This window comes from Notolepis coatsorum (genome assembly GCF_963971535.1).
Source record: "Notolepis coatsorum genome assembly, chromosome: 9".
Lineage (NCBI taxonomy): Eukaryota > Metazoa > Chordata > Actinopteri > Aulopiformes > Paralepididae > Notolepis > Notolepis coatsorum.
The window spans coordinates 6,924,267-6,948,620 of record NC_140173.1 but is presented as its reverse complement, the minus strand read 5'-3'; the positions used below and the strand labels follow the sequence as shown (position 1 = coordinate 6,948,620).

Sequence of the window (24,354 nt, the reverse complement as noted above, 5' to 3'; positions counted from 1 at the left end):
ATACCCTGATTTATATCACATTTTATTCCTAAAAACATGGCGAAATATGCAATTTGACCATAAAAATGGACTGAATGGAGTATTTTCTGATTTAGGAGTGATAAAAAGAGATATCCAAAATCCCCTCTGTAATAACCTTTGGCTCTAATGTCAATAAAATGAAACTATAATTTTGAAAATGGCTTTATCCAATTATATGGAATTATATGCAAATTAGTGCATATTTAAGTAGATCATGCCTCATTTGCATATTTAAACATACAATTTCAGAACTTGTAATACAAAAAAGTCTGGTCTTAATATAAGTAATCGACTGGGGAAGTTTCATTGTGATATCTATTAGTTAATTTTTTACCCTATTCACCTGTAGTGTCTCGCCTTAATACAATATATAGATAGAATTAAAGCCCTATTTGTTGCCTGTCGATTGCCTTATGAGACTGATTTTGGTACTACAGCATGCACTGGAACCAAAATGGAGACACACAAAACCAGTACTTTGTTTGTCCAAGAGAAGCAACAGTTGTTATCGGAGGATCAAGAAAAGAGGGCACGGTTTGAGATGGGTCAGTTAGAGGCAATGGGTCTCATTCACCAAGCACTTACGACAAAAAGGGCTTTCTCTTAGGGCCATTTGAGACCCTTTCGGGCCGATTTTGGGATTCACCAACCGTCCCAATAAAACATATGTAATTAATATTATATTGTCTATATTCATGTCTTGCCCGAAAAGGTCTCAAATGGCCCTAAGAGAAAGCCCTTTTTGTCATAAGTCCGTTGGAGAATGAGACCCAATATCTTCATCCCCTTCTAATCACCTTTCTGAATCTGTCTGTTTCAGACGACACTCCAGACAGATGAGATTAAGAATGTGCCTTGTGGGACCAGGTAAGAGTGAGATTATTATGCATGGGAGTGTGCCTGGTTGATGAGATATGGACTAATTTGATAACAAATCCACAGTTGTATTTTTAACAAGTTCCCCCCCCCCCTTCCACAGTGGTGGTGTCATGATCTATTTTGACAGGATTGAGGTGGTCAACATGCTGGTCCCTTCAGCAGGTACAGTAGAAGCAATTGGTCAACCTGTAACTCCCAGACACTTCAGTGTAGGGCTGACTCCTCTTTATTGATGAGTCGGTTAAATGGTTGATTTGGTTGACCAAGAATTTCTTAGTCGATTAGACGTTAAGTCAGTTATATACTGAAAAATGACAAGGATATCTCTGGTAAGCATTGCATTTGACAAGGCTCTTCTGCATGATTGCATGTGGGAAGCACAATTTTACAGATAGAATTTTACACTGTAAAAGTAAGAAATGAGTTTGAACCAAATATGTGCCTGAAACAAGATAAAATAATCTGCCAGTGCAGTAAGCAAATGTGGCTTGGCAAGATTTCTTGAAATAAGTAAGAAAATATATCTATAGTTCTTTCTCCTAATTGGATAAAGTGGGAAGGGATACAAGAAAATGTATTTTGTGTTTACTGCAGATTGGAGGGACTGGGAAACCCATGTTACTGACCAAACACTATCATTGATGGCTGTCGGAATGTAGAGCTATTTAACACTTATTTTAACAGAAAAATACCACTTACAGCACCTTTTAACATCCTCTTGTTCCTTCTGTCGCTGCAGTGATAGACATAGTGAAGAACTACACTGCAGACTATGATAAGACGCTAATCTTCAACAAGATCCACCACGAACTCAACCAGTTCTGCAGTGTACACACGCTACAGGAGGTGTACATAGACTTGTTTGGTGAGTAGTAGTAGTACATACCTGAGCATAACACAATGCCTTCTTTTGTATTTCACGTTTTCTGTCTGGAGGCTTCTGTCTGGGTCACAGTTGTTTGCCAGCCAAGTCCTAAGCGTTTATTCATAATTGCCTGTGTTTAATTTTTTGTGTCTCATAGACATCATAGATGAGAATCTAAAGATTGCCTTGCAGAAGGACCTCAATGTCATGGCCCCCGGCCTTACGATACAGGTACATACATACACGCACACACACATGTATGCACCCCATTGCTATGTTTCTAATTCTCTGTTACTCAAATTCTGCACTGACAAAAAAGTGTATTATACACTTAAAGATTATTATTATTATTATTGTACTGCTCATATATTTTGTTCCCAGGGAAAACACAGGTTTGCCAGTAAGAGTTTATTCTTAATACATGATTGCACAGGTATACTGTTATATACAGTTATAATTGGGGGTGTCCGATATTATCGGCCTACCGATATTATCGGCCGATATTGGCATTAAAATGTAATATTGGAAAATATCTTTTTTTACATTTATTTACCCAGGCAAGCAAGTAAGAACAAATTCTTATTTTATTTATTGTCAAAAGTATGCATATATCGGTATCGATTGATATCGGTATCAGAAATTAAGAGTTTGACAATATCGGTATATCGGTAAAAAAGCCAATATCGAACATCCCTAGTTATAATAAACCAATGTAAATCGTACCGATCGTACAAGATTTATTTCGCGTCATAAATAGATCAATACTGTCCGTATTAATTAGGGGTGCACCGATATATCGGCCGATAAGTGCCTTGTTGACTGCCATCGGCCTATAAGCTCAGATGTGCCGATGGCAGTGGCCGATAAATATCCGTCAATTTGTGTCGTGTAAATCTGGTCCACATGTTCAAACTTTGAAAAGTTTCAGTCAAGCTACTGCATCAAAGTTACTACTTATGATTAACAAAGGCATTCGTTTTGTGGCATTAACGTTATATAGTTACACGTTCAATAACATCAGCGTATTTACTCGACCATAGCAAGCATTACTCATTCATATCTCTCACTTCCTTCCTTTGCTCAGAGAGCCTGTACTGAATTGTACCCATTCTGCAATCTGTTAATAAAGTTTTCAATCAGACAAATGTATAGAAAAGCTTTTATTATAACATTCGTTGCAGTAAAATCATTATGCCTCGTTTAGTACTCCTGCGGAGCGCTGGTAGTTTACTCGTGGCCGGCGGGGAGCTAGCGGTATTAGCTTTGTTGTTGATCTCTCGAGAAAATCAATGGCGGACGTCTCTGAAGTAAAAAACGAATAAGCGTTTGCCGATTGGTGGTAAGAACAGCAGAGGCGGGTGCAAGCGGTGTGACGTAATTGGCAGAATCGACTGTCAATCAAAATTGTTCTGTTGCCGTCTACCTGCATTGCTTTGGTTGAGAGAGATAGTGCTCTCTTACTAAAACTAATAAACAAGTCTTGAGCAAGACAAGTTGGTCTGTTATGAAAGCCAGTGAGTATTGTATGACTCAGACTTCAGCAATAATCATGACTCATGAGCATTATAAAATAAAAACGCATGGCATGGTGGAATTAATACCATAAACATATTTCTTGATGTTTCCTTTTTGTAAGTAAGTAAAGAGGCATATGTTCATATCGGTGAGCACAATTTGTAACACAAAAAGAGAGACGTGTAGCCCATTTATTTATTTAATATTTTATTTATTCATATTGTTGTTTTATTTGTTGCCATGCCTAAAATAATAGTCGAGCATAGGGCTAAAACATTTTCATAAACAATAATATAATTTTTTGTTATATGGTTATAATAAAAGCTTTTCTATACTTTTGTCTGATTGATAACTTTATTAACAGATTGCAGAATGGGTACAGTACAGCTCAGTGGACTAGAGGATGAATACCAGAAAAAGACTTTCGGCTTTTTTACATAAGGGTCCTCCATTTTCAATTCATCAAAACATTTAGAGACATACAAATATACAGTAGTTTAAAAAAAATATATATTTTTTTGCCACAAATATCGGTATCGGCCGATTGTGTTAGTTGAACAATCGGTATCGGTGGCAAATTTTCATATCTGTGCATCCCTATATTAATTAATGTTTCATTTCTTTTTCAAATGTAGCCAAGAGTGAAGACCCTAACCCTATCAAAACAGCATTCAAAGTGTATATTTTCAGCACTGTTTTTTTTACCAATGATTTTAACACTTTCAGCGCCACGCTATATCCCCATCTCTGCCGTTAGAAGGCCAGCTTAAAATGGTCATTTCCCCGGTGTTTCACGATGTTTGCGGAGCTGTGTGTGTTCTGTATTATAGCTGTGGTGTGGCTCATTTGACAGACACTACTTGTAGTCCAACATGGAAAAAAGAGTTTGTTTCTACACACTGTAGTTTGTAGTTTATTACACGCTAAACATTGCACATTTCCAAGATAATCCAGTCTTTTTCCATAAACGCGTTATGTGCAATAAGCCCGAATCGCTCGGGTTGATTCCCTGAAACCCCAAATACTCCGATTGTCTTACCCCCCCCCCTTTTTCCGTTAGAAAAAGCCTCATTTATGACCGGTAAAGTAAGCCACTGTGATCGTTACATAAACATTGTTTTCATATTCGGCTTTGCAATTCCAACGTATACAAACGAGCCAGGGACGCCTAGAATGATCCGGATGATTTTAGAACGGGGATCAGAGGAAAAAGATCAAAGGATCAAAATCCCGACTTTTCTCTGGTTTGGCGCTCAACCGCTGGCGAGATAACCTGACTTTTTTCGTGATTGGTGCAGAATGAGTTAAGTGTTATTAGCTAAATAAGAATTTATTCAAATCTCTGCGCATTGCATCGGAAACCGGATGATTTAGACGCGAGGAAATGACGGCGTCATGAAATCGTTGTAGTTGTAAAAAAGAGGAGATCCAGGACTTTCCATGGACGTCGAAATTTCACAAAACTACACTACCCAGCTCACACCAGCCGCTGTCAAAGCTGCTGACGTGGCTGAAAAATATTGATGTTATTTTCCTGATATCATACGGGTCGAACAAACCTGAACGTTATTGCCATAAAATACAATGTATATTGTTTCTTTACCTTTCTGTGAACGTCTAGGGAAAAAACGTGTCCGTCTGGTGAAAAATGGCGGAGCTATGGACATTATACAAAAGTAACTGTACTTACAGTAAAAGAGGAGATTTGGCCTGATCCAAAGATGTATGACTTGGCCATAATAAGGTTATTTATAGGCCTGATTTCAAATAGCATGTGTCCGGATGGCAAAATGCATTACTGTATCTACAAAAAAACCTGTAAATCATCTTCCCTTTATTCATTTGCTTAAATTATTTCTACACTTTATCTCAAGAAGGTGCTGAATGAGCTCAGTGGCGTCTTGTCAATGTTAGCATGGTGTTATTCACTGTCAAAGATGGAAACAAAATTATTTATAATTTATATTTGTTTCATCACAATTTACTCAAGCATAGTAACGGACACAATATTTCTGACACTGGGAATACATTCCCTGAGGTCCATAGCTGTCATGCAAATGAGGACAATCTTCCATTTTGGGTGTCATTTTAGGCAAAAAAATATATAGGGCTTAAGAGGTTAATAAAGCGAGGATACACAGTGTCATAGATGCAAAGCATTCTTGCATAGATTGAACTGGAAGTGTGAGTCGGTGAACGGTGAGTGAGTTGGGGGCATTGCCGGGTTATCGAGGATCTTGGCATCAAAAAATATGGTGGACAGGGGTTGGTTTTTTTTTTTTGAGGATGTGAAACAAGCAAAAATGACACTGAAATGAAAAAATATTTCATCAACTAAGATATTTAGTCAACAAAAGGCTTACCTGTATGCCTGATATGTGGTGCGAAATTTGCGAACAATGAGAAATTTACTTATTTTATAGATTTTCCACAAATAAGGGAAGGACTCTAATAGAGCTGCATAGTTCAGGGTTTTATTTCAAAGTACCGTACTTTTCGCACTATAAGCCGCACCGGACTATAAGCCGCAGCAGCTAAATTGAATGATGTGTACATATATAAGCCGCACTGGACTATAAGCCGCAGGTGTTTTAATTTTTAATTACCATATGTAATTAGCATTGGGACACAATACTGTTGGACAAATAACAAGAATTAACTCATTTACAAGTTATATTAAGTTTAGCAAATAAGGGAACAGATAAATAACATTTCAATGCATCAAAAAAGCAATATTTAGATTTTAACATTTTGGGGTTTGGTCACGTCGATTCACATATAAGCCGCACCGTTATATAAGCCGCAGGGTCGAAAAATGGGGGGAAAAGCCGCGGCTTATAGTCCGAAAAGTACGGTAAGTCTACAGATGCCAGTGTTTTTTCTCCTTTTCTGTGTTTTATTTCAAAGTAGGTCTACACATGGTAGTCTTTTTTCAAAGTGGACTGCTTTTTATTTTATAAATGTTTCACAAATAAGGGAAGGACTCAAATATACCTGAATAGTTCAGGGTTTTATTTCAAAGTCGGTCTACAGACACCAGTCTTTTGTCTCCTCTTCTGTGTTTTATTAAAAAATAGGTCTACACAGCCAGTATTTTTTCTCCATAAGAGTTTGAGGTTTTCCTTTGTTATAACAGGTAAAAACAGCAATAAAAAGTCAAAAAGAATTGTTGCTTTATAATCCTTAATGCAACAAACTGTGTGCTATAAGTATAAAGTATAATAAATCACAAATTACTTTGGGTATGCAATTGTCAGGCGTTTTATGCTAAATGTGGGGTATGCTTGGGGATATATAAAACGTTATGTAAGGGATAATGTATAGCTACGAGGTCATTGTCGCAAAATAATTGACCGACACGTAGTTTAAAATACCGAGCCGCCTCGGCGAGGTGTTTTAAACGTCAGTGAAGGTCAATTATTTTGCGATTATGACAGAGTAAAGCTATACATTATCCCGCTTATTACATGGCTAACTTACTAACAATATACCTAATTCATTTGACAAATCGCAGTTGTTCTGTGGCTCTGTCGGCCCAAATAAAGTGATTATTATTATCGCGTGCAGCCCGGCAGGTGTGTCTGATTGGCTGCACTGAAACAGTGTTTGTCAGTGGGCTTGATTGCGATCAGCTGCGCACAGCGGTCATTATTGTCCCACAGCGGTCATTATTGTCTGATAACTGACCTCTGACGCGCGCTATTGACCAATCACAAGCAAGCATTTTCGGCGAATGTGAAAACGCCATGTAATAAACACTGTTATCTTCATTTTAAGGGTAAATAGGTTGTGCGGCTCCCTGAGCATTTAATGTTGTGGGACGGGGGAAAAGTGGCTCTTTTGATAGTAAAGGTTGCTGACCCCTGACCTAACCACTTGTGGAGCTAAGTAGCAAGCTGCTGCAGGGATGTTGTTGTGGGCTGGAGGTTCTGCCTCCCTGCTTTTATCCACCCTGAGAAATTATCAGCTCTGGTGTGTGTGACATTTAAAGATGTGCTTTTGCATTGTTGCACATGGTGAAACATACATTTTCACAGATTTGTCGATGGAATCAACAAATCAATTAGGTGATGAAGTCCTTGACCATTAGTCAACTCAGGATTTCTTTAGCCATGGACAGCCCCTGGCTGGTGAAGTTTAGTTCCCCACACCTGTGCATCGTGCGTAAGACTTTGAACATCACTTATCTGTTGGAAAATGTTTTGGATGGTGTATAAGCCCTAAAGGTACAGTGATATATTTTCGATCTGAGATTATTTATACCAGTTGATACAGATTCCTATCAATTCCACGCTGTTGTGACACCATGTCTGATCACCTGCCAAATACCAGCAGTTTGAACTCTATCTCTTTTTATTCTTAATTAAGGCGGTCCGCGTTACGAAGCCAAAGATCCCAGAGTCTATCAGGAGGAACTTTGAACTCATGTAAGTCTATGACCAGCGCGATGTCGACACGTGTTTGTGTAGGAGGAAGCCGAGAAGCATCCTCTTTTACTGTCCTCTTTATGTTTAGGGAATCGGAGAAGACCCGCCTCCTAATAATGGCTCAGACACAGAAAGTGGTGGAAAAGGAGGCTGAAACTGAAAGGAAGAAGGCCATCATTGGTAAGTAATGACATCTTACAGTAACATGAGTTTTTCTAATCCTCTCCAAAATATTAATGCATATTTCTCGCCACATAGTCCTTTGTAAATCTGGAAGCTCGAACACTTATTCTAGGGCTGTTGCTCCGGCCTGACTATGTGTATAGAGCGGGCTGTGAGCTCGTTTTACTCTGTGGTAACGCAACCTTTCTACAAATACAAGAGAGACCCAGAGTGGAATTCCCCCTCAAAGCTTCCAGCTTGGGATGGGCAGTGAAACAGTGGTACTGGTGCATCTCTTGTTTCTTACGCACCTGCTTCTCTTACTTCCTTGTCTCCCTCTAGAGGCCCAGAAGATGGCGCAGGTGGCAGAGATTCATTTCCAGCGGAAGGTGATGGAGAAAGAGACTGAGAAAAAGATCTCTGAAATAGAAGGTCAGTCTCTTTGTTGGTTGGTTTCTGTTCTGTATCCGTGAGATATTTTGTCTGTCTGAGGAGTACTGCCATGTGTCCAACCCTCTGTCTGTCTGAGGAGTTAGTACTGCTATGTGTCCATATGTCTGAGGAGTTAGTACTGTCATGTGTCTGGAGTTAGTACTGCCATGTTTCTGTGGAGTTAGTACTGCCATGTGTCTGTGAGGAGTTAGTACTGTCATGTGTCTGGAGTTAGTACTGTCATGTGTCTGTGGAGTTAGTACTGCCATGTGTCTGTGGAGTTAGTACTGTCATGTGTCTGTGAGGAGTTAGTACTGCCATGTTTCTGTGGAGTTAGTACTGCCATGTGTCTGGAGTTAGTACTGCCATGTGTCTGTGAGGAGTTAGTACTGTCATGTGTCTGGAGTTAGTACTGTCATGTGTCTGTGAGGAGTTAGTACTGCCATGTGTCTGTGAGGAGTTAGTACTGCCATGTGTCTGTGGAGTTAGTACTGCCATGTGTCTGGAGTTAGTACTGCCATGTGTCTGTGAGGAGTTAGTACTGTCATGTGTCTGTGAGGAGTTAGTACTGCCATGTTTCTGTGGAGTTAGTACTGCCATGTGTCTGGAGTTAGTACTGCCATGTGTCTGTGAGGAGTTAGTACTGTCATGTGTCTGGAGTTAGTACTGTCATGTGTCTGTGGAGTTAGTACTGCCATGTGTCTGTGGAGTTAGTACTGTCATGTGTCTGTGAGGAGTTAGTACTGCCATGTTTCTGTGGAGTTAGTACTGCCATGTGTCTGGAGTTAGTACTGCCATGTGTCTGTGAGGAGTTAGTACTGCCATGTGTCTGTGAGGAGTTAGTACTGTCATGTGTCTGGAGTTAGTACTGCCATGTGTCTGTGAGGAGTTAGTACTGTCATGTGTCTGGAGTTAGTACTGTCATGTGTCTGTGTGGAGTTAGTACTGTCATGTGTCTGTGAGGAGTTAGTACTGTCATGTGTCTGTGAGGAGTTAGTACTGTCATGTGTCTGGAGTTAGTACTGTCATGTGTCTGTGAGGAGTTAGTACTGCCATGTGTCTGTGAGGAGTTAGTACTGCCATGTGTCTGTGAGGAGTTAGTACTGCCATGTGTCTGTGAGGAGTTAGTACTGCCATGTGTCTGTGAGGAGTTAGTACTGCCATGTGTCTGTGAGGAGTTAGTACTGTCATGTGTCTGTGAGGAGTTAGTACTGTCATGTGTCTGTGAGGAGTTAGTACTGTCATGTGTCTGGAGTTAGTACTGTCATGTGTCTGTGAGGAGTTAGTACTGTCATGTGTCTGGAGTTAGTACTGTCATGTGTCTGTGAGGAGTTGGTACTGTCATGTGTCTGGAGTTAGTACTGTCATGTGTCTGTGAGGAGTTAGTACTGTCATGTGTCTGAGGAGTTAGTACTGTCATGTGTCTGGAGTTAGTACTGTCATGTGTCTGTGAGGAGTTAGTACTGTCATGTGTCTGGAGTTAGTACTGTCATGTGTCTGTGAGGAGTTAGTACTGTCATGTGTCTGTGAGGAGTTAGTACTGCCATGTGTCTGTCGAGTTAGTACTGTCATGTGTCTGTGAGGAGTTAGTACTGTCATGTGTCTGTGAGGAGTTAGTACTGCCATGTGTCTGTCGAGTTAGTACTGTCATGTGTCTGTGAGGAGTTAGTACTGCCATGTGTCTGTCGAGTTAGTACTGTCATGTGTCTGTGAGGAGTTAGTACTGTCATGTGTCTGTCGAGTTAGTACTGCCATGTGTCTGTGAGGAGTTAGTACTGCCATGTGTCTGTGAGGAGTTAGTACTGTCATGTGTCTGGAGTTAGTACTGCCATGTGTCTGTGAGGAGTTAGTACTGCCATGTGTCTGTGAGGAGTTAGTACTGCCATGTGTCTGGAGTTAGTACTGTCATGTGTCTGTGAGGAGTTAGTACTGCCATGTGTCTGTGAGGAGTTAGTACTGTCATGTGTCTGTGAGGAGTTAGTACTGTCATGTGTCTGTGAGGAGTTAGTACTGTCATGTGTCTGGAGTTAGTACTGCCATGTGTCTGGAGTTAGTACTGTCATGTGTCTGTGAGGAGTTAGTACTGTCATGTGTCTGTGAGGAGTTAGTACTGTCATGTGTCTGGAGTTAGTACTGCCATGTTTCTGTGAGGAGTTAGTACTGTCATGCGTCTGTGGAGTTAGTACTGTCATGTGTCTGGAGTTAGTACTGTCATGTGTCTGTGAGGAGTTAGTACTGTCATGTGTCTGTGAGGAGTTAGTACTGTCATGTGTCTGTGAGGAGTTAGTACTGTCATGTGTCTGTGAGGAGTTAGTACTGCCATGTGTCTGTGAGGAGTTAGTACTGTCATGTGTCTGTGAGGAGTTAGTACTGCCATGTGTCTGGAGTTAGTACTGTCATGTGTTTGTGAGGAGTTAGTACTGCCATGTGTCTGTGAGGAGTTAGTACTGTCATGTGTCTGTGAGGAGTTAGTACTGCCATGTGTCTGTGAGGAGTTAGTACTGTCATGTGTCTGTGAGGAGTTAGTACTGTCATGTGTCTGTGAGGAGTTAGTACTGCCATGTGTCTGTGAGGAGTTAGTACTGTCATGTGTCTGGAGTTAGTACTGCCATGCGTCTGGAGTTAGTACTGTCATGTGTCTGTGAGGAGTTAGTACTGTCATGTGTCTGGAGTTAGTACTGCCATGCGTCTGGAGTTAGTACTGTCATGTGTCTGTGTGGAGTTAGTACTGTCATGTGTCTGTGAGGGGAGTTAGTACTGTCATCTGTCTGTGTGGAGTTAGTACTGTCATGTGTTTGTGAGGAGTTAGTACTGCCATGTGTCTGTGAGGAGTTAGTACTGTCATGTGTCTGTGAGGAGTTAGTACTGCCATGTGTCTGTGAGGAGTTAGTACTGTCATGTGTCTGGAGTTAGTACTGTCATGTGTCTGTGAGGAGTTAGTACTGTCATGTGTCTGTGAGGAGTTAGTACTGTCATGTGTCTGTGAGGAGTTGGTACTGTCATGTGTCTGTGAGGAGTTAGTACTGCCATGTGTCTGTGAGGAGTTAGTACTGTCATGTGTCTGTGAGGAGTTAGTACTGCCATGTGTCTGTGAGGAGTTAGTACTGTCATGTGTCTGTGAGGAGTTAGTACTGCCATGTGTCTGTGAGGAGTTAGTACTGTCATGTGTCTGTGAGGAGTTAGTACTGTCATGTGTCTGTGAGGAGTTAGTACTGCCATGTGTCTGGAGTTAGTACTGCCATGCGTCTGGAGTTAGTACTGCCATGTGTCTGGAGTTAGTACTGTCATGTGTCTGGAGTTAGTACTGCCATGTGTCTGGAGTTAGTACTGTCATGTGTCTGTGAGGAGTTAGTACTGCCATGCGTCTGGAGTTAGTACTGTCATGTGTCTGTGTGGAGTTAGTACTGTCATGTGTCTGTGAGGAGTTAGTACTGTCATGTGTCTGTGAGGAGTTAGTACTGCCATGTGTCTGGAGTTAGTACTGTCATGTGTCTGTGAGGAGTTAGTACTGTCATGTGTCTGTGAGGAGTTAGTACTGTCATGTGTCTGTGAGGAGTTAGTACTGTCATGTGTCTGGAGTTAGTACTGTCATGTGTCTGTGTGGAGTTAGTACTGTCATGTGTCTGTGAGGAGTTAGTACTGTCATGTGTCTGTGAGGAGTTAGTACTGCCATGTGTCTGTGAGGAGTTAGTACTGTCATGTGTCTGTGAGGAGTTAGTACTGTCATGTGTCTGTGAGGAGTTAGTACTGTCATGTGTCTGAGGAGTTAGTACTGTCATGTGTCTGTGAGGAGTTAGTACTGCCATGTGTCTGTGAGGAGTTAGTACTGCCATGTGTCTGTGAGGAGTTAGTACTGTCATGTGTCTGGAGTTAGTACTGTCATGTGTCTGTGAGGAGTTAGTACTGCCATGTGTCTGTGAGGAGTTAGTACTGTCATGTGTCTGTGAGGAGTTAGTACTGCCATGTGTCTGTGGAGTTAGTACTGTCATGTGTCTGTGAGGAGTTAGTACTGTCATGTGTCTGGAGTTAGTACTGTCATGTGTCTGTGAGGAGTTAGTACTGTCATGTGTCTGGAGTTAGTACTGCCATGTGTCTGTGAGGAGTTAGTACTGCCATGTGTCTGGAGTTAGTACTGCCATGTTTCTGTGAGGAGTTAGTACTGTCATGTGTCTGTGAGGAGTTAGTACTGTCATGTGTCTGTGAGGAGTTAGTACTGCCATGTGTCTGGAGTTAGTACTGCCATGTGTCTGTGAGGAGTTAGTACTGCCATGTGTCTGGAGTTAGTACTGCCATGTGTCTGTGAGGAGTTAGTACTGTCATGTGTCTGTGAGGAGTTAGTACTGTCATGTGTCTGTGAGGAGTTAGTACTGCCATGTGTCTGTGAGGAGTTAGTACTGCCATGTGTCTGTGAGGAGTTAGTACTGTCATGTGTCTGGAGTTAGTACTGTCATGTGTCTGTGAGGAGTTAGTACTGTCATGTGTCTGGAGTTAGTACTGCCATGTGTCTGTGGAGTTAGTACTGTCATGTGTCTGGAGTTAGTACTGTCATGTGTCTGTGAGGAGTTAGTACTGTCATGTGTCTGTGGAGTTAGTACTGTCATGTGTCTGTGAGGAGTTAGTACTGTCATGTGTCTGGAGTTAGTACTGCCATGTGTCTGTGGAGTTAGTACTGTCATGTGTCTGGAGTTAGTACTGTCATGTGTCTGTGAGGAGTTAGTACTGTCATGTGTCTGTGAGGAGTTAGTACTGTCATGTGTCTGGAGTTAGTACTGTCATGTGTCTGTGAGGAGTTAGTACTGTCATGTGTCTGTGAGGAGTTAGTACTGTCATGTGTCTGGAGTTAGTACTGTCATGTGTCTGTGAGGAGTTAGTACTGTCATGTGTCTGTGAGGAGTTAGTACTGTCATGTGTCTGGAGTTAGTACTGTCATGTGTCTGTGAGGAGTTAGTACTGCCATGTGTCTGTGAGGAGTTAGTACTGTCATGTGTCTGTGAGGAGTTAGTACTGCCATGTGTCTGTGAGGAGTTAGTACTGTCATGTGTCTGTGGAGTTAGTACTGCCATGCGTCTGTGAGGAGTTAGTACTGTCATGTGTCTGTGAGGAGTTAGTACTGCCATGTGTCTGTGAGGAGTTAGTACTGCCATGTGTCTGTGAGGAGTTAGTACTGTCATGTGTCTGTGAGGAGTTAGTACTGCCATGTGTCTGTGAGGAGTTAGTACTGTCATGTGTCTGGAGTTAGTACTGCCATGTGTCTGTGGAGTTAGTACTGTCATGCGTCTGTGAGGAGTTAGTACTGTCATGTGTCTGTGAGGAGTTAGTACTGTCATGTGTCTGGAGTTAGTACTGTCATGTGTCTGTGAGGAGTTAGTACTGCCATGTGTCTGTGGAGTTAGTACTGCCATGTGTCTGTGGAGTTAGTACTGCCATGTGTCTGTGAGGAGTTAGTACTGTCATGTGTCTGTGAGGAGTTAGTACTGCCATGTGTCTGAGGAGTTAGTACTGCCATGTGTCTGTGGAGTTAGTACTGCCATGTGTCTGTGAGGAGTTAGTACGGTCATGTGTCTGTGAGGAGTTAGTACTGCCATGTGTCTGAGGAGTTAGTACTGCCATGTGTCTGTGGAGTTAGTACTGCCATGTGTCTGTGAGGAGTTAGTACTGTCATGCGTCTGTGAGGAGTTAGTACTGTCATGTGTCTGGAGTTAGTACTGTCATGTGTCTGAGGAGTTAGTACTGCCATGTGTCTGTGGAGTTAGTACTGCCATGTGTCTGTGAGGAGTTAGTACTGTCATGTGTCTGGAGTTAGTACTGCCATGTGTCTGAGGAGTTAGTACTGTCATGTGTCTGTGAGGAGTTAGTACTGCCATGTGTCTGGAGTTAGTACTGCCATGTGTCTGTGAGGAGTTAGTACTGCCATGTGTCTGTGAGGAGTTAGTACTGTCATGTATCTGTGAGGAGTTAGTACTGTCATGTGTCTGTGAGGAGTTAGTACTGCCATGTGTCTGTGAGGAGTTAGTACTGCCATGTGTCTGGAGTTAGTACTGTCATGTGTCTGTGAGGAGTTAGTACTGCCATGTGTCTGTGAGGAGTTAGTACTGCCATGTGTCTGTGAGGAGTTAGTACTGTCATGTGTCTGTGAGGAGTTAGTACTGTCATGTGTCTGTGAGGAGTTAGTACTGCCATGTGTCTGGAGTTAGTACTGTCATGTGTCTGTGAGGAGTTAGTACTGCCATGTGTCTGTGAGGAGTTAGTACTGCCATGTGTCTGTGTGGAGTTAGTACTGTCATGTGTCTGTGAGGAGTTAGTACTGTCATGTGTCTGTGAGGAGTTAGTACTGTCATGTGTCTGTGAGGAGTTAGTACTGCCATGTGTCTGTGAGGAGTTAGTACTGTCATGTGTCTGGAGTTAGTACTGTCATGTGTCTGTGAGGAGTTAGTACTGCCATGTGTCTGTGAGGAGTTAGTACTGCCATGTGTCTGTGAGGAGTTAGTACTGTCATGTGTCTGGAGTTAGTACTGTCATGTGTCTGTGGGGAGTTAGTACTGTCATGTGTCTGGAGTTAGTACTGTCATGTGTCTGTGAGGAGTTAGTACTGTCATGTGTCTGTGAGGAGTTAGTACTGTCATGTGTCTGGAGTTAGTACTGCCATGTGTCTGTGGGGAGTTAGTACTGCCATGTGTCTGTGAGGAGTTAGTACTGTCATGTGTCTGTGAGGAGTTAGTACTGTCATGTGTCTGGAGTTAGTACTGTCATGTGTCTGTGAGGAGTTAGTACTGCCATGTGTCTGGAGTTAGTACTGCCATGTGTCTGTGAGGAGTTAGTACTGCCATGTGTCTGTGAGGAGTTAGTACTGCCATGTGTCTGTGAGGAGTTAGTACTGCCATGTGTCTGTGAGGAGTTAGTACTGTCATGTGTCTGTGGAGTTAGTACTGTCATGTGTCTGGAGTTAGTACTGCCATGTTTCTGTGAGGAGTTAGTACTGTCATGTGTCTGGAGTTAGTACTGCCATGTGTCTGTGAGGAGTTAGTACTGTCATGTGTCTGTGAGGAGTTAGTACTGTCATGTGTCTGTGGAGTTAGTACTGCCATGTGTTTGTGAGGAGTTAGTACTGTCATGTGTCTGTGAGGAGTTAGTACTGCCATGTGTCTGTGGAGTTAGTACTGCCATGTGTTTGTGAGGAGTTAGTACTGTCATGTGTCTGTGAGGAGTTAGTACTGCCATGTGTCTGTGGAGTTAGTACTGCCATGTTTCTGTGAGGAGTTAGTACTGCCATGTGTGCAGCCCCTCCGTCTCGTTGTTTAATGAACACTGTCTCTTTGTTGCAGACTCTGCCTTCCTGGCCAGGGAAAAGGCCCGGGCAGATGCAGAGTATTACACTGCTGCCAAAACTGCTGACTCAAACAAGGTAAAAGATCCCTCCATGTTAATAACGATATCAATGCATCACTTTGACTTCTTGTATACTCCGCTAATCCGCTCTCACTCACTTGCTGGTATGCCAAATGTATATTCTTGCGCTTGAGCGCGTGTCTGTTCTGTGCGCCACCTCATACATGCACAAGTCAGGAGGTTATTAGGTAATTAATTAGGACAATATTAAATAAAACGAAAACACCAAGCTCCTTTGTTTATTTCTTTACAGATATCTTTGTTATAAGGATAATGAGCTAGCTAAGCAGTATAGATGCATGACTATAATTTAAGAATGACATTCCTCCTCTTCTAATCTTGGATAATACAAGTGGTGATACAGTTAATTTGTCTTCCAGCCTCCACTGAGAGCACACTTTGTTGCTCTCATTACCTCTGCGGCAGCTTGGCACGTAGTTAAATTTTTCAGGAAGCGTGCCTTCTCTGCGCTCTCCGTTTCTGCACAAGTATAAATTAGGCTTTAGTCTCTCCCGTGTCACCGTTTCAGTCGCTGTATGACGAGGTCAGAACGATTGAACTCAAACCCGTCTCTCTTTCCAGGTGAAATTAACTGAAGAGTATCTGGAGCTGATGAAGTACCAGGCCATAGCTGGCAACAGTAAGATCTACTTTGGCCAAGACATCCCCAACATGTTTGTTGAGGGACTCAACGCCTTCCCGAAGTCTGGACGCTCCCGTGCCGCCCAGCCCACCGAGTAGGACTTCCAAGCCAAGAGAGAGGAGCACCGAGATCCCCAGAGCTCTACCCCTCTGCACGGGGGCAGGGGAACCTTTTTTAGGGGCTTGGCTCATCCAGAAGGGGGAGAGAGCACTAATGGTTTACGGGTGGGATTGGCTTCGCAGCTAGTTGGGTGAAGAGCATGCTTCAGTCTTACTCCTAAATGGCTGAGAAGGAGGGAGGAGTGTTGGGGGAGAGGAGAAGGTTGGGAAATGGGGGTGGAGGGGCACAGGTGAATCTTTTCCTGCTGCTCTTTTTTGGGGGGAAAAAGACAAAGTGATCGGAATGAGAATGATTCCATAATTAAAACTTTGAAAGCAGTATAAATAAAACTTTGAAAGCAGTATAAATACCTATGCTTGGGAAGGTTCAGTGAGGCCAACACTTAAAATGGGCTTCTACTGCTAATCTAGTCACCCCACAGTACTTTACCCGTGCTTTGCATCCAATGCAACGTTTTGCTTTGCTTTCAGAGCTGCATTAAGTTTGTTTGTTTGTATGCAAGATGATTGACCCGTGTTGAAATTGAGCGTGATTTTCTTTTTGATTGAGACGTTTCTTCCTGTGGTTTACGCTAAACTGGAATCTTAACCGGTGACACTAATTGTAACGGGGAGGGGGGGAGGGTTAAGAGTCTCGGATCTGCGGCGGCGAGTCCTTTCTTAAAACACTGCTTCAGAGTCGGGCTGGTCTTTACTCTCGTCTGCTCGGACGTGCTCAACCGGAGCAGCCAGTCACTGTTGGGAGTTCAGGCGGGGGGATTCCAAGAGTAAACATCCACTAGGTGCTTCTGCTCGCACACGACAGCGGTGGAAAAGCAAGAGGGGGAGCGGCAGAGAGAATAAAAGGACTTCAGTGGAGCAGTAGAACGTCACTAGTGTTTTCCTAGACGCCTCGCCTGTTAAGAGGACACTTAGCCACGCATGCCTCTAGCTGTCACCGATTGGCTACTTGTGAGAGGTTTCGTAAACGAGGCCTCATCATGACATTAGGTCGAGGCCTGATGGATGGGGGTCATGAAGGTTTCGCACTATGATCCTGCTCTAGGTAACGAGTGAAGGCATTAGACCCTTATAGAATCCTAAAGACTCCTTTTTATAATTCCCATTAGAACCTGCATAATTGCCTCAGACCGATGTTACTATACTTTGTCTCTACTTTTTTTTTTTATGTTTTTTAGGGCTACTGGGGTGTGTAGTTGTTGTAGATGTGTATTGTGTAGCAGGTATTGCGGAACAGGATTTGGGAATGGCCAAGAATAATTTTGCCCCAAAATGCCCCCTCCCCCAATTGCGCTAAAACATGTAGTTGAAATAGGTAAATTTGCAAAGAATACATGAATGTGGATAACACGGGTGCATTGTGCAGTCAAAATGATGTTAGACTTGAGGACATCTTTATGTTTTTCATTTCTGTTGAGGGGACTTTATTTTAGGCAGCTGGCTGATGTCATAAATGACAGCTAAAATGTATTGAAGGATTAAGACATCTAGCCTATACATGGATTAAAGAAGGCAGCGCCGTGTTCCTGTTTCAGAAGAAATGTGAGTAAGAGATCATTATTCGGATCATATACACTAGCAACATTTACATGCAACTTTTGTTCTTCCTTTTTGATTATGAGAAGAGTTTGATTATGCTGCTATCATACATGGAAAGGAATGATATCTCTTCAAGCTGTAGCCATGTTTCTTCTGTGCACTGCCCTGGCATGAGTCTCTTGAAAGCCATGTTTCTTCTGTGCACTGCCCTGGCATGAGTCTCTTGAAAGCCATGTTTCTTCTGTGCGCTGCCCTGGCATGAGTCTCTTGAAAGCCATGTTTCTTCTGTGCGCTGGCCTGGCATGAGTCTCTTGAAAGTCGCCATGTTCTCTTATCCAAATTGCTGCGCTACAAGCATGTCTTCACTATACAAAGAGAAAAGCGCCACCGGTTGTTTTACCAGCTCGGTGCGGCTCGCGAGCCAAAACGCAACCATGTGCACGCTTTGAATGAGAGTAAATCTGGCAACTTCTGGGAACTCTTGGCCTTAATGCAAACTAGCTCTCCATTGTTCTGACGTGTCTAGGGAATGCCATGCCAAAAACCTTTGACCAGTGTAAATGCAAAACACGGTACATATTATGTTAGGTAAGGGCTGAGGTCATTGTGAACTTTGGAACTTTGAACTAAATAATTGTCTTTCAGATTTGCAGATGTAGGTTATTGGCCCCTATTGCTATGAAAAACCCACTACAATGAGCAGATTTGCTCCACTTAGTCCAAAGTTCATTTTCTCCCAATCCCCTAAATAGATTTGTTTTCTGCCTCCCCGTATTTGGAAAGGGGGAAACGCCACCCGTCTGTAGGCCTATAACTTGTTGGCCCTATGTGTTCCGCGGTCCCTGTTGTGTAGTGTTAGAGTAGTTAGTTGTGCTTTTAGTTATTTTCCGTTTGTTCTACGCTGGGCCAAGTTGGCTGATTATTAGTTTTTGAGGTGAACAGCACCCTCCACAGAGGTGGTTGAGATGCTGCACAAGCACCTGCCGCTCGGCATCTACTGTGAAATTTAAGCAAGGATAAATAGGTTTAGGCTGCTAAAAGGAAAAATGATTATCACATTCAGTTGATAAATGAATGTGAGTTTAACATTAATGTGGTTAATCACTGGACAGCACTGTAATTTTTGTATTTGCGCATTTTGCCATGCTGACCTAATCTGACTGAATTGGTACTAACCCGCAGCAGTGGCTCTAACTACTAGAGGGAGCTGTGGTTTCCAAGTCTGGGTTTTCATTAGAGGAATCTTATTGGGGATCATCCGGTGTATTAATTAAATTGACTGTTAGTGTGAGTGTCATACTCCTATTAAGCAAACTTAACATTGGTAGATAGTAACTTTTTGAGTATCAGGAAAAGAGGCTTTATGACATAATCTTATGTACCAACTTGTCATCTGCTCTCAATATTACACCTAGATCTTAATGATAGAAGCTGCAATTTGTGCACAACCTTACTGGAGGTGGCAGGCACCAGGGCAGTGCTTTCAGACAAACTAAAGGAATTAGCTGAATTAGCATTTTGAAGACAATTGTGCCTGAAAATCTCAAGAATGCCCACTCCCAACAGAGTTAGAATAGGCATCTAATTATTTGAAAGGTGTAGTAACATGTTGTATTGTGCATTAGTGACTGCATATGAGCTGTTGCATTGCTAATCTAATTTCACAACTGCCACTATTCACTAAAGTCTGGAATACAGTATTTAAAAATATTGTAATGCCTTTACTGGTTGTGTTTTCTGTGCCCAAGGTTAATTGTTAGGAGTGATGAGTCGAGCACCTTTTTTTTGGGGATAATTTTAAGTAAAACATGGCTACAAATGAATTACCCCAGTAACTTATTCAGAACAAGAACTCAACTTCTAAGTTATGCTGTGCGCATTATGGGATGCGTTGAAAACGAGCTTCATGATTAGTTAATTGACCTTAAGACCACATGGACGTTTGCTTGTTTCCACTTGAGTCGAGTCGCTGCCTAATAGACTTCTGTACAGCTCCCTGGATTCTGACCTTCACAGAAATGGCTCCAGGTAGAATTCAAGCCTTAAAACCGTCAGTTATCTTCAACACCTCATCAGAAATGCTCAGTGAATCGGTGTGGGTTGACGGTGGGTAATGTACAAGTTAACATCTTTTGCTTTGAAGTCAAATAACAATTTCACAATGAAATGGCTCCTATACAAATATATTTGCTACCAACTACAGAATATGGCAGTTTAGGAATATTTTTTCCCAATTTTTGAAAACATCACCTTTATGGATTTCTTTACCACAAGACTTATCTAATTGCATTCTTGTGACAACCTTTCCTCGAACCTTAAAGTGTGATGCTGCATCAAGAAGCCTAGATAACTATGAACAAAAGTACCCTGCTTTTGTTCTGCTCATCACACAGGGAATCCTCAATAAGGACCCTAAGCTTTCAGCACATTGCATTTTCTGTTATTTTTTTAATGCATTGAGTGTAGAGAAGAGGACAAATTTACCTGAGCCTTTTGTCAAGTCATTTAGGAGCGAGCGTGTCCACCTCGTCAGATTATATGCGTGACCTATGAACTCGATTTGAAATGAACTTTGATGCCCGTGTGAGGTACTGAAGCTATTCTACGAGAGCGGAACACTACTATCGTAAGCCCCAACTAACGGGACGGTCACAGGCCCCGGGTGGCACCGGCAGACAGGACGAGGATATGCTCAGTGCTACAGGCTCTAGTTGAATCTGACACACATAGCCACGCCACAGACTAGCCGAGACAGACTAAACTAACGTAGGGAAGCTGTATTTTATGTTTACTTGATGTCGGAATCTCGGTTGAAATTCTGCATTCTCCTTTTTTCTTTGGTGTCTGGTTCAAATAATAAAGATGCAAAGAGCGGGTGTGATTCCTTTTGAAAATAATAATTACAACTTTTGTCAATGTTACTTTTGTACAATCTGCAAAACAGTTTGAACCTTGTCTCCTTGTTTTAAGAGATTTATATGCAAGATGTTTTCATCAAAGTTTTGACAATGTTGGTATATGTAAAATAAAACCTATTTTGATACCACTTTATTTTTCCTAAGAGTGTGTGTGCAATAACCATCTGCATGGTGTAATGCAGTTTAGGGGACTACATGGTGGATTGTCACAGAGTGATCACCAGAGGGCGCTGTTTGTACTAAATGTTCAGAATTGGGAATCTAAGGTCACCTAGACTAAAAGGCCCCGTTTAGACGGAAACGCTAGCGGGTGAATCCGCAAAAATATTTTTTCGGATGTGCCTTTCGTTTATACGTAAACGGCGTTTTTACGGGGTGAAACCGCAAAAAAGTGAGACTACCTTCCAGGGTGGAATTCCTAGAAACGCAAAAGCTTTGCGCTCTCGTCTAAACTGTTAAACCGTATAAATCTGTTAAAACGATGACGAAAGGGTTGTCACGGCTCTGGTCGCGCGTACTGCTTACGTCACAGGTAGCAGGTATGCGCCAGTAGCCGAGACGTAAACAAAGCAAGTATGTCTGACTATATCAACGGAGATCACCTGAAGGCTACATTGGCAGTACTTTTAACCCTTTCACTGCCACACGACAGAAGGTTAACCCTTTACTATCACACAACCGGCTGTCGTGTGGCAGTGAAAGGGTTAAATACACAAGAATCTGTCCCGCGGCGTGAGTGGACCCACTGTCTGAGTGACTGCTTTGGTCCAATCACATTCCCCATCCACAGTCTGCGAATCAGAGGCAGAGTAGGGCGGGTCTTCACAGCACGTCATGTGACATATGCGCCAATCGTGTGACAGCGGCAATAGTATCCAGCTGCAGACCTTCAATCTCGACAGCGGGGCTCCGTCGTTAAAGCGTCGTCTGCACGGAGAATTCCACCCCAAAACGCTCGTCTAAACGTAAAATTAAAAGTGAAACCGCAAGACTACTTTTGTGGTTTCTGTTCACAAAACGCTCGTCTAAACGTAGCCTAAGTTCTCTGGAGTGAGGACTTTTTGTTTTTCATGTCAAATTGTAAATATTCAGCTCCTCAGTATTTTTCTTTTAGGCTTTTACACAATGGGTTTATTACAAAACAATTGTCACCATTAATACAAAGTGAAGGGAAAGCTATAGTTTAGATTGTTAGCCTTGATGCAAGAAATACCATTTGGGGTTGGTCTTCACGTTCTCTTTGGGGTTGGTTCTTGTCACATGTGATGAGAGGAAAAACTTCTCAAAAGAAACAAGAGAAAAGACGGGAGGAGTCGTCTTCATCATATGAGTGTTTCTGTGTATGTAGAGCCGTACTCCCAACAGCCGTTCAAGGGGGTTACAGGAGCCGTGTTGTGTGAGCAGTGGGCACAAGCTACATTTGTCATCACTGTCTCTCACATAGTGAGTAACATCAAGACTTACGTGTAGCCTAGCCATGATATAATAGGCTGGCCTAAAGAGAACAACAAATGTCTCCTGTTTATGTTCCTTGGTCAATTGTGTATTTTAAATTTAGTTGTGAAAATTGCCTTTTTTTTTTAATGTTCCCCATTACAATAACATGGGACAACCAACCAACCCCCACAATGGGTTGATGGTCCACACATCTTCTGAACAGAATCATCTTAAGGAGAGTAAGGGCACTCCATTACTATGTGACTTCAGACCTCTATTACATGTTGAAAGGGGAATCTATAAATGATAGTCTTTGAGGGATTAAAATTTAAGAATTTTTTTTTACAACCAACCCTGTTCTCTCCTACTAAATAAATTGTATGCAACAACAACAGTATTGAAATGTAAATAGAAAATTATCTATTTGGAACTTTATTAAATCTTAAAATAGAAATATAGATCCATTTTACTCCAGTGTTCACAAACATTACCAATGCCAACACGCTGTCCACAGCCACACAATATAGGAAATGCAATTTAAAAACTACTAACCTGTTGTCTAGTTGTGTTTGTACTCATGTCATGAGTCAATCAGAACGAAAATATGTCTACATTCCTATTTCTTATTGGGGCTACCTCTTTATGTTTGGATCACTGATTAGGCCTTTCAATTAGAATTTGAGAGACAAATGGATAGTTCTTGAGTAGTTTATGGTTAATCTACATTAGATATAGATGTGTCATTGGTTGTTGCTAGGTAGGCTACTTAATCATTATTATTGTGCCCCCTAAAGTAAAGTGTTACACAGAAATATTTTCGTATGAGACTTGAGTCAAATGGGCCATGATCCGATGTGGATCTTTGGGGGCCCTATATTGACGAGTTGTTTCGGGAACTTCCTGTGTAATACACATAATTGCCAGCAGGAGGAGACCGCATACCGTGTTAAATAGTTACCCCTGCCCCTGGGGCAGAAACTCATGCAGATATTCATGTTTCTGCCGAGAAAAGATGCATTAGCAGTAGCACCCAGAGCATGGATGCAGTCGTGAAGTTTTATGAAGGAGAGAAAACAATTAGTTGCTATGGGCGTCTTTGAAAGATCTCTGGTACAGTCACAGAATTGAGGAGAGACTATGTGTGTACTTGTTGGTGGACTTCGGGAGGAAGAACATACATTATGCCTGGTGCCTCCTTAAACATGTGCATGTGTGAATGAATGAGAACTTTATTTAACAGATTGCAGAATGGGTACAATACAGTACGGCTCAATACATACAATTGTTAAGGGGATGCAGACCTGAGAAAGACGTTTGTCTTGTTTCCATCAGGGTCCCCCATTTTCAATTCATATAGACATTTATGACATACACAACATGCAAGACATTTATGGCATAGGGCCATATAGGTATTTAGTACTGATACATTTGTGACAAACGGTATTCAAATATACAGTACTGTTACCCCTAGATCCTGACAGAGTATATACATATGATGGGGAGGGGACTGTACATTAGGAGGGGGTGGGTGGGTGGGAGAGAAATATACATACTGCAGGGAGGGAATATATACATGCGGTGGGGAGGAGACTGTCTATTAGGAGGTGGTGGGGGTTTTGGGCATTTACAGTGGCCAGTTTCGAATTGCAGCCTCCCGTAGGTGCTCTTTAAGAGCGGTTTTGAATGTGGGCAGGGATTCACATTCCTTTACAGCTTTGGGTAGGGCGTTCCACATTGTTGTGGCATAATTGCGAAACGTGTTTAGTCCCTTGTTTGAGCCGAATCTGAGTTTAACATGATTTGTTGAGCTTCCTCTGGTGTAGTGGTTGTGGTATTCACTGACCTTTGGGAAGTATTTTGACATGTACATGGGCACCCCGGTCGTATAGTGTATCTTGTAGACCAGGCCCATTGCAATTGCTGTACTCGGTTGTCTGCTCTAAGCCATCCTAGGTTGTCAAAGTGGGCAGGGGTGAGGTGGGTTCTGGGGTTCAGGTCAAGTAGTAGTCTG

General features: G+C 42.2%; 1 protein-coding gene across 1 annotated transcript in view; it reads left to right on the top strand.

Moving 5' to 3' along the window:
• Nucleotides 1-19,469, top strand: part of erlin1 (ER lipid raft associated 1) — a 43,225-nt gene extending 23,756 nt beyond the window's left edge. Inside the window, exons 4-12 of the mRNA XM_084321715.1 lie at nt 842-888; nt 1,001-1,062; nt 1,640-1,765; nt 1,923-1,996; nt 7,649-7,707; nt 7,796-7,887; nt 8,212-8,301; nt 15,624-15,703; nt 16,270-19,469. Coding sequence (XP_084177841.1) covers nt 842-888; nt 1,001-1,062; nt 1,640-1,765; nt 1,923-1,996; nt 7,649-7,707; nt 7,796-7,887; nt 8,212-8,301; nt 15,624-15,703; nt 16,270-16,428 — 789 coding nt within the window. The 3' untranslated portion in view covers nt 16,429-19,469. The remainder of the gene's footprint in view (nt 1-841; nt 889-1,000; nt 1,063-1,639; nt 1,766-1,922; nt 1,997-7,648; nt 7,708-7,795; nt 7,888-8,211; nt 8,302-15,623; nt 15,704-16,269) is intronic.
• The last annotated feature ends 4,885 nt before the right edge of the window (nt 19,470-24,354 follow it).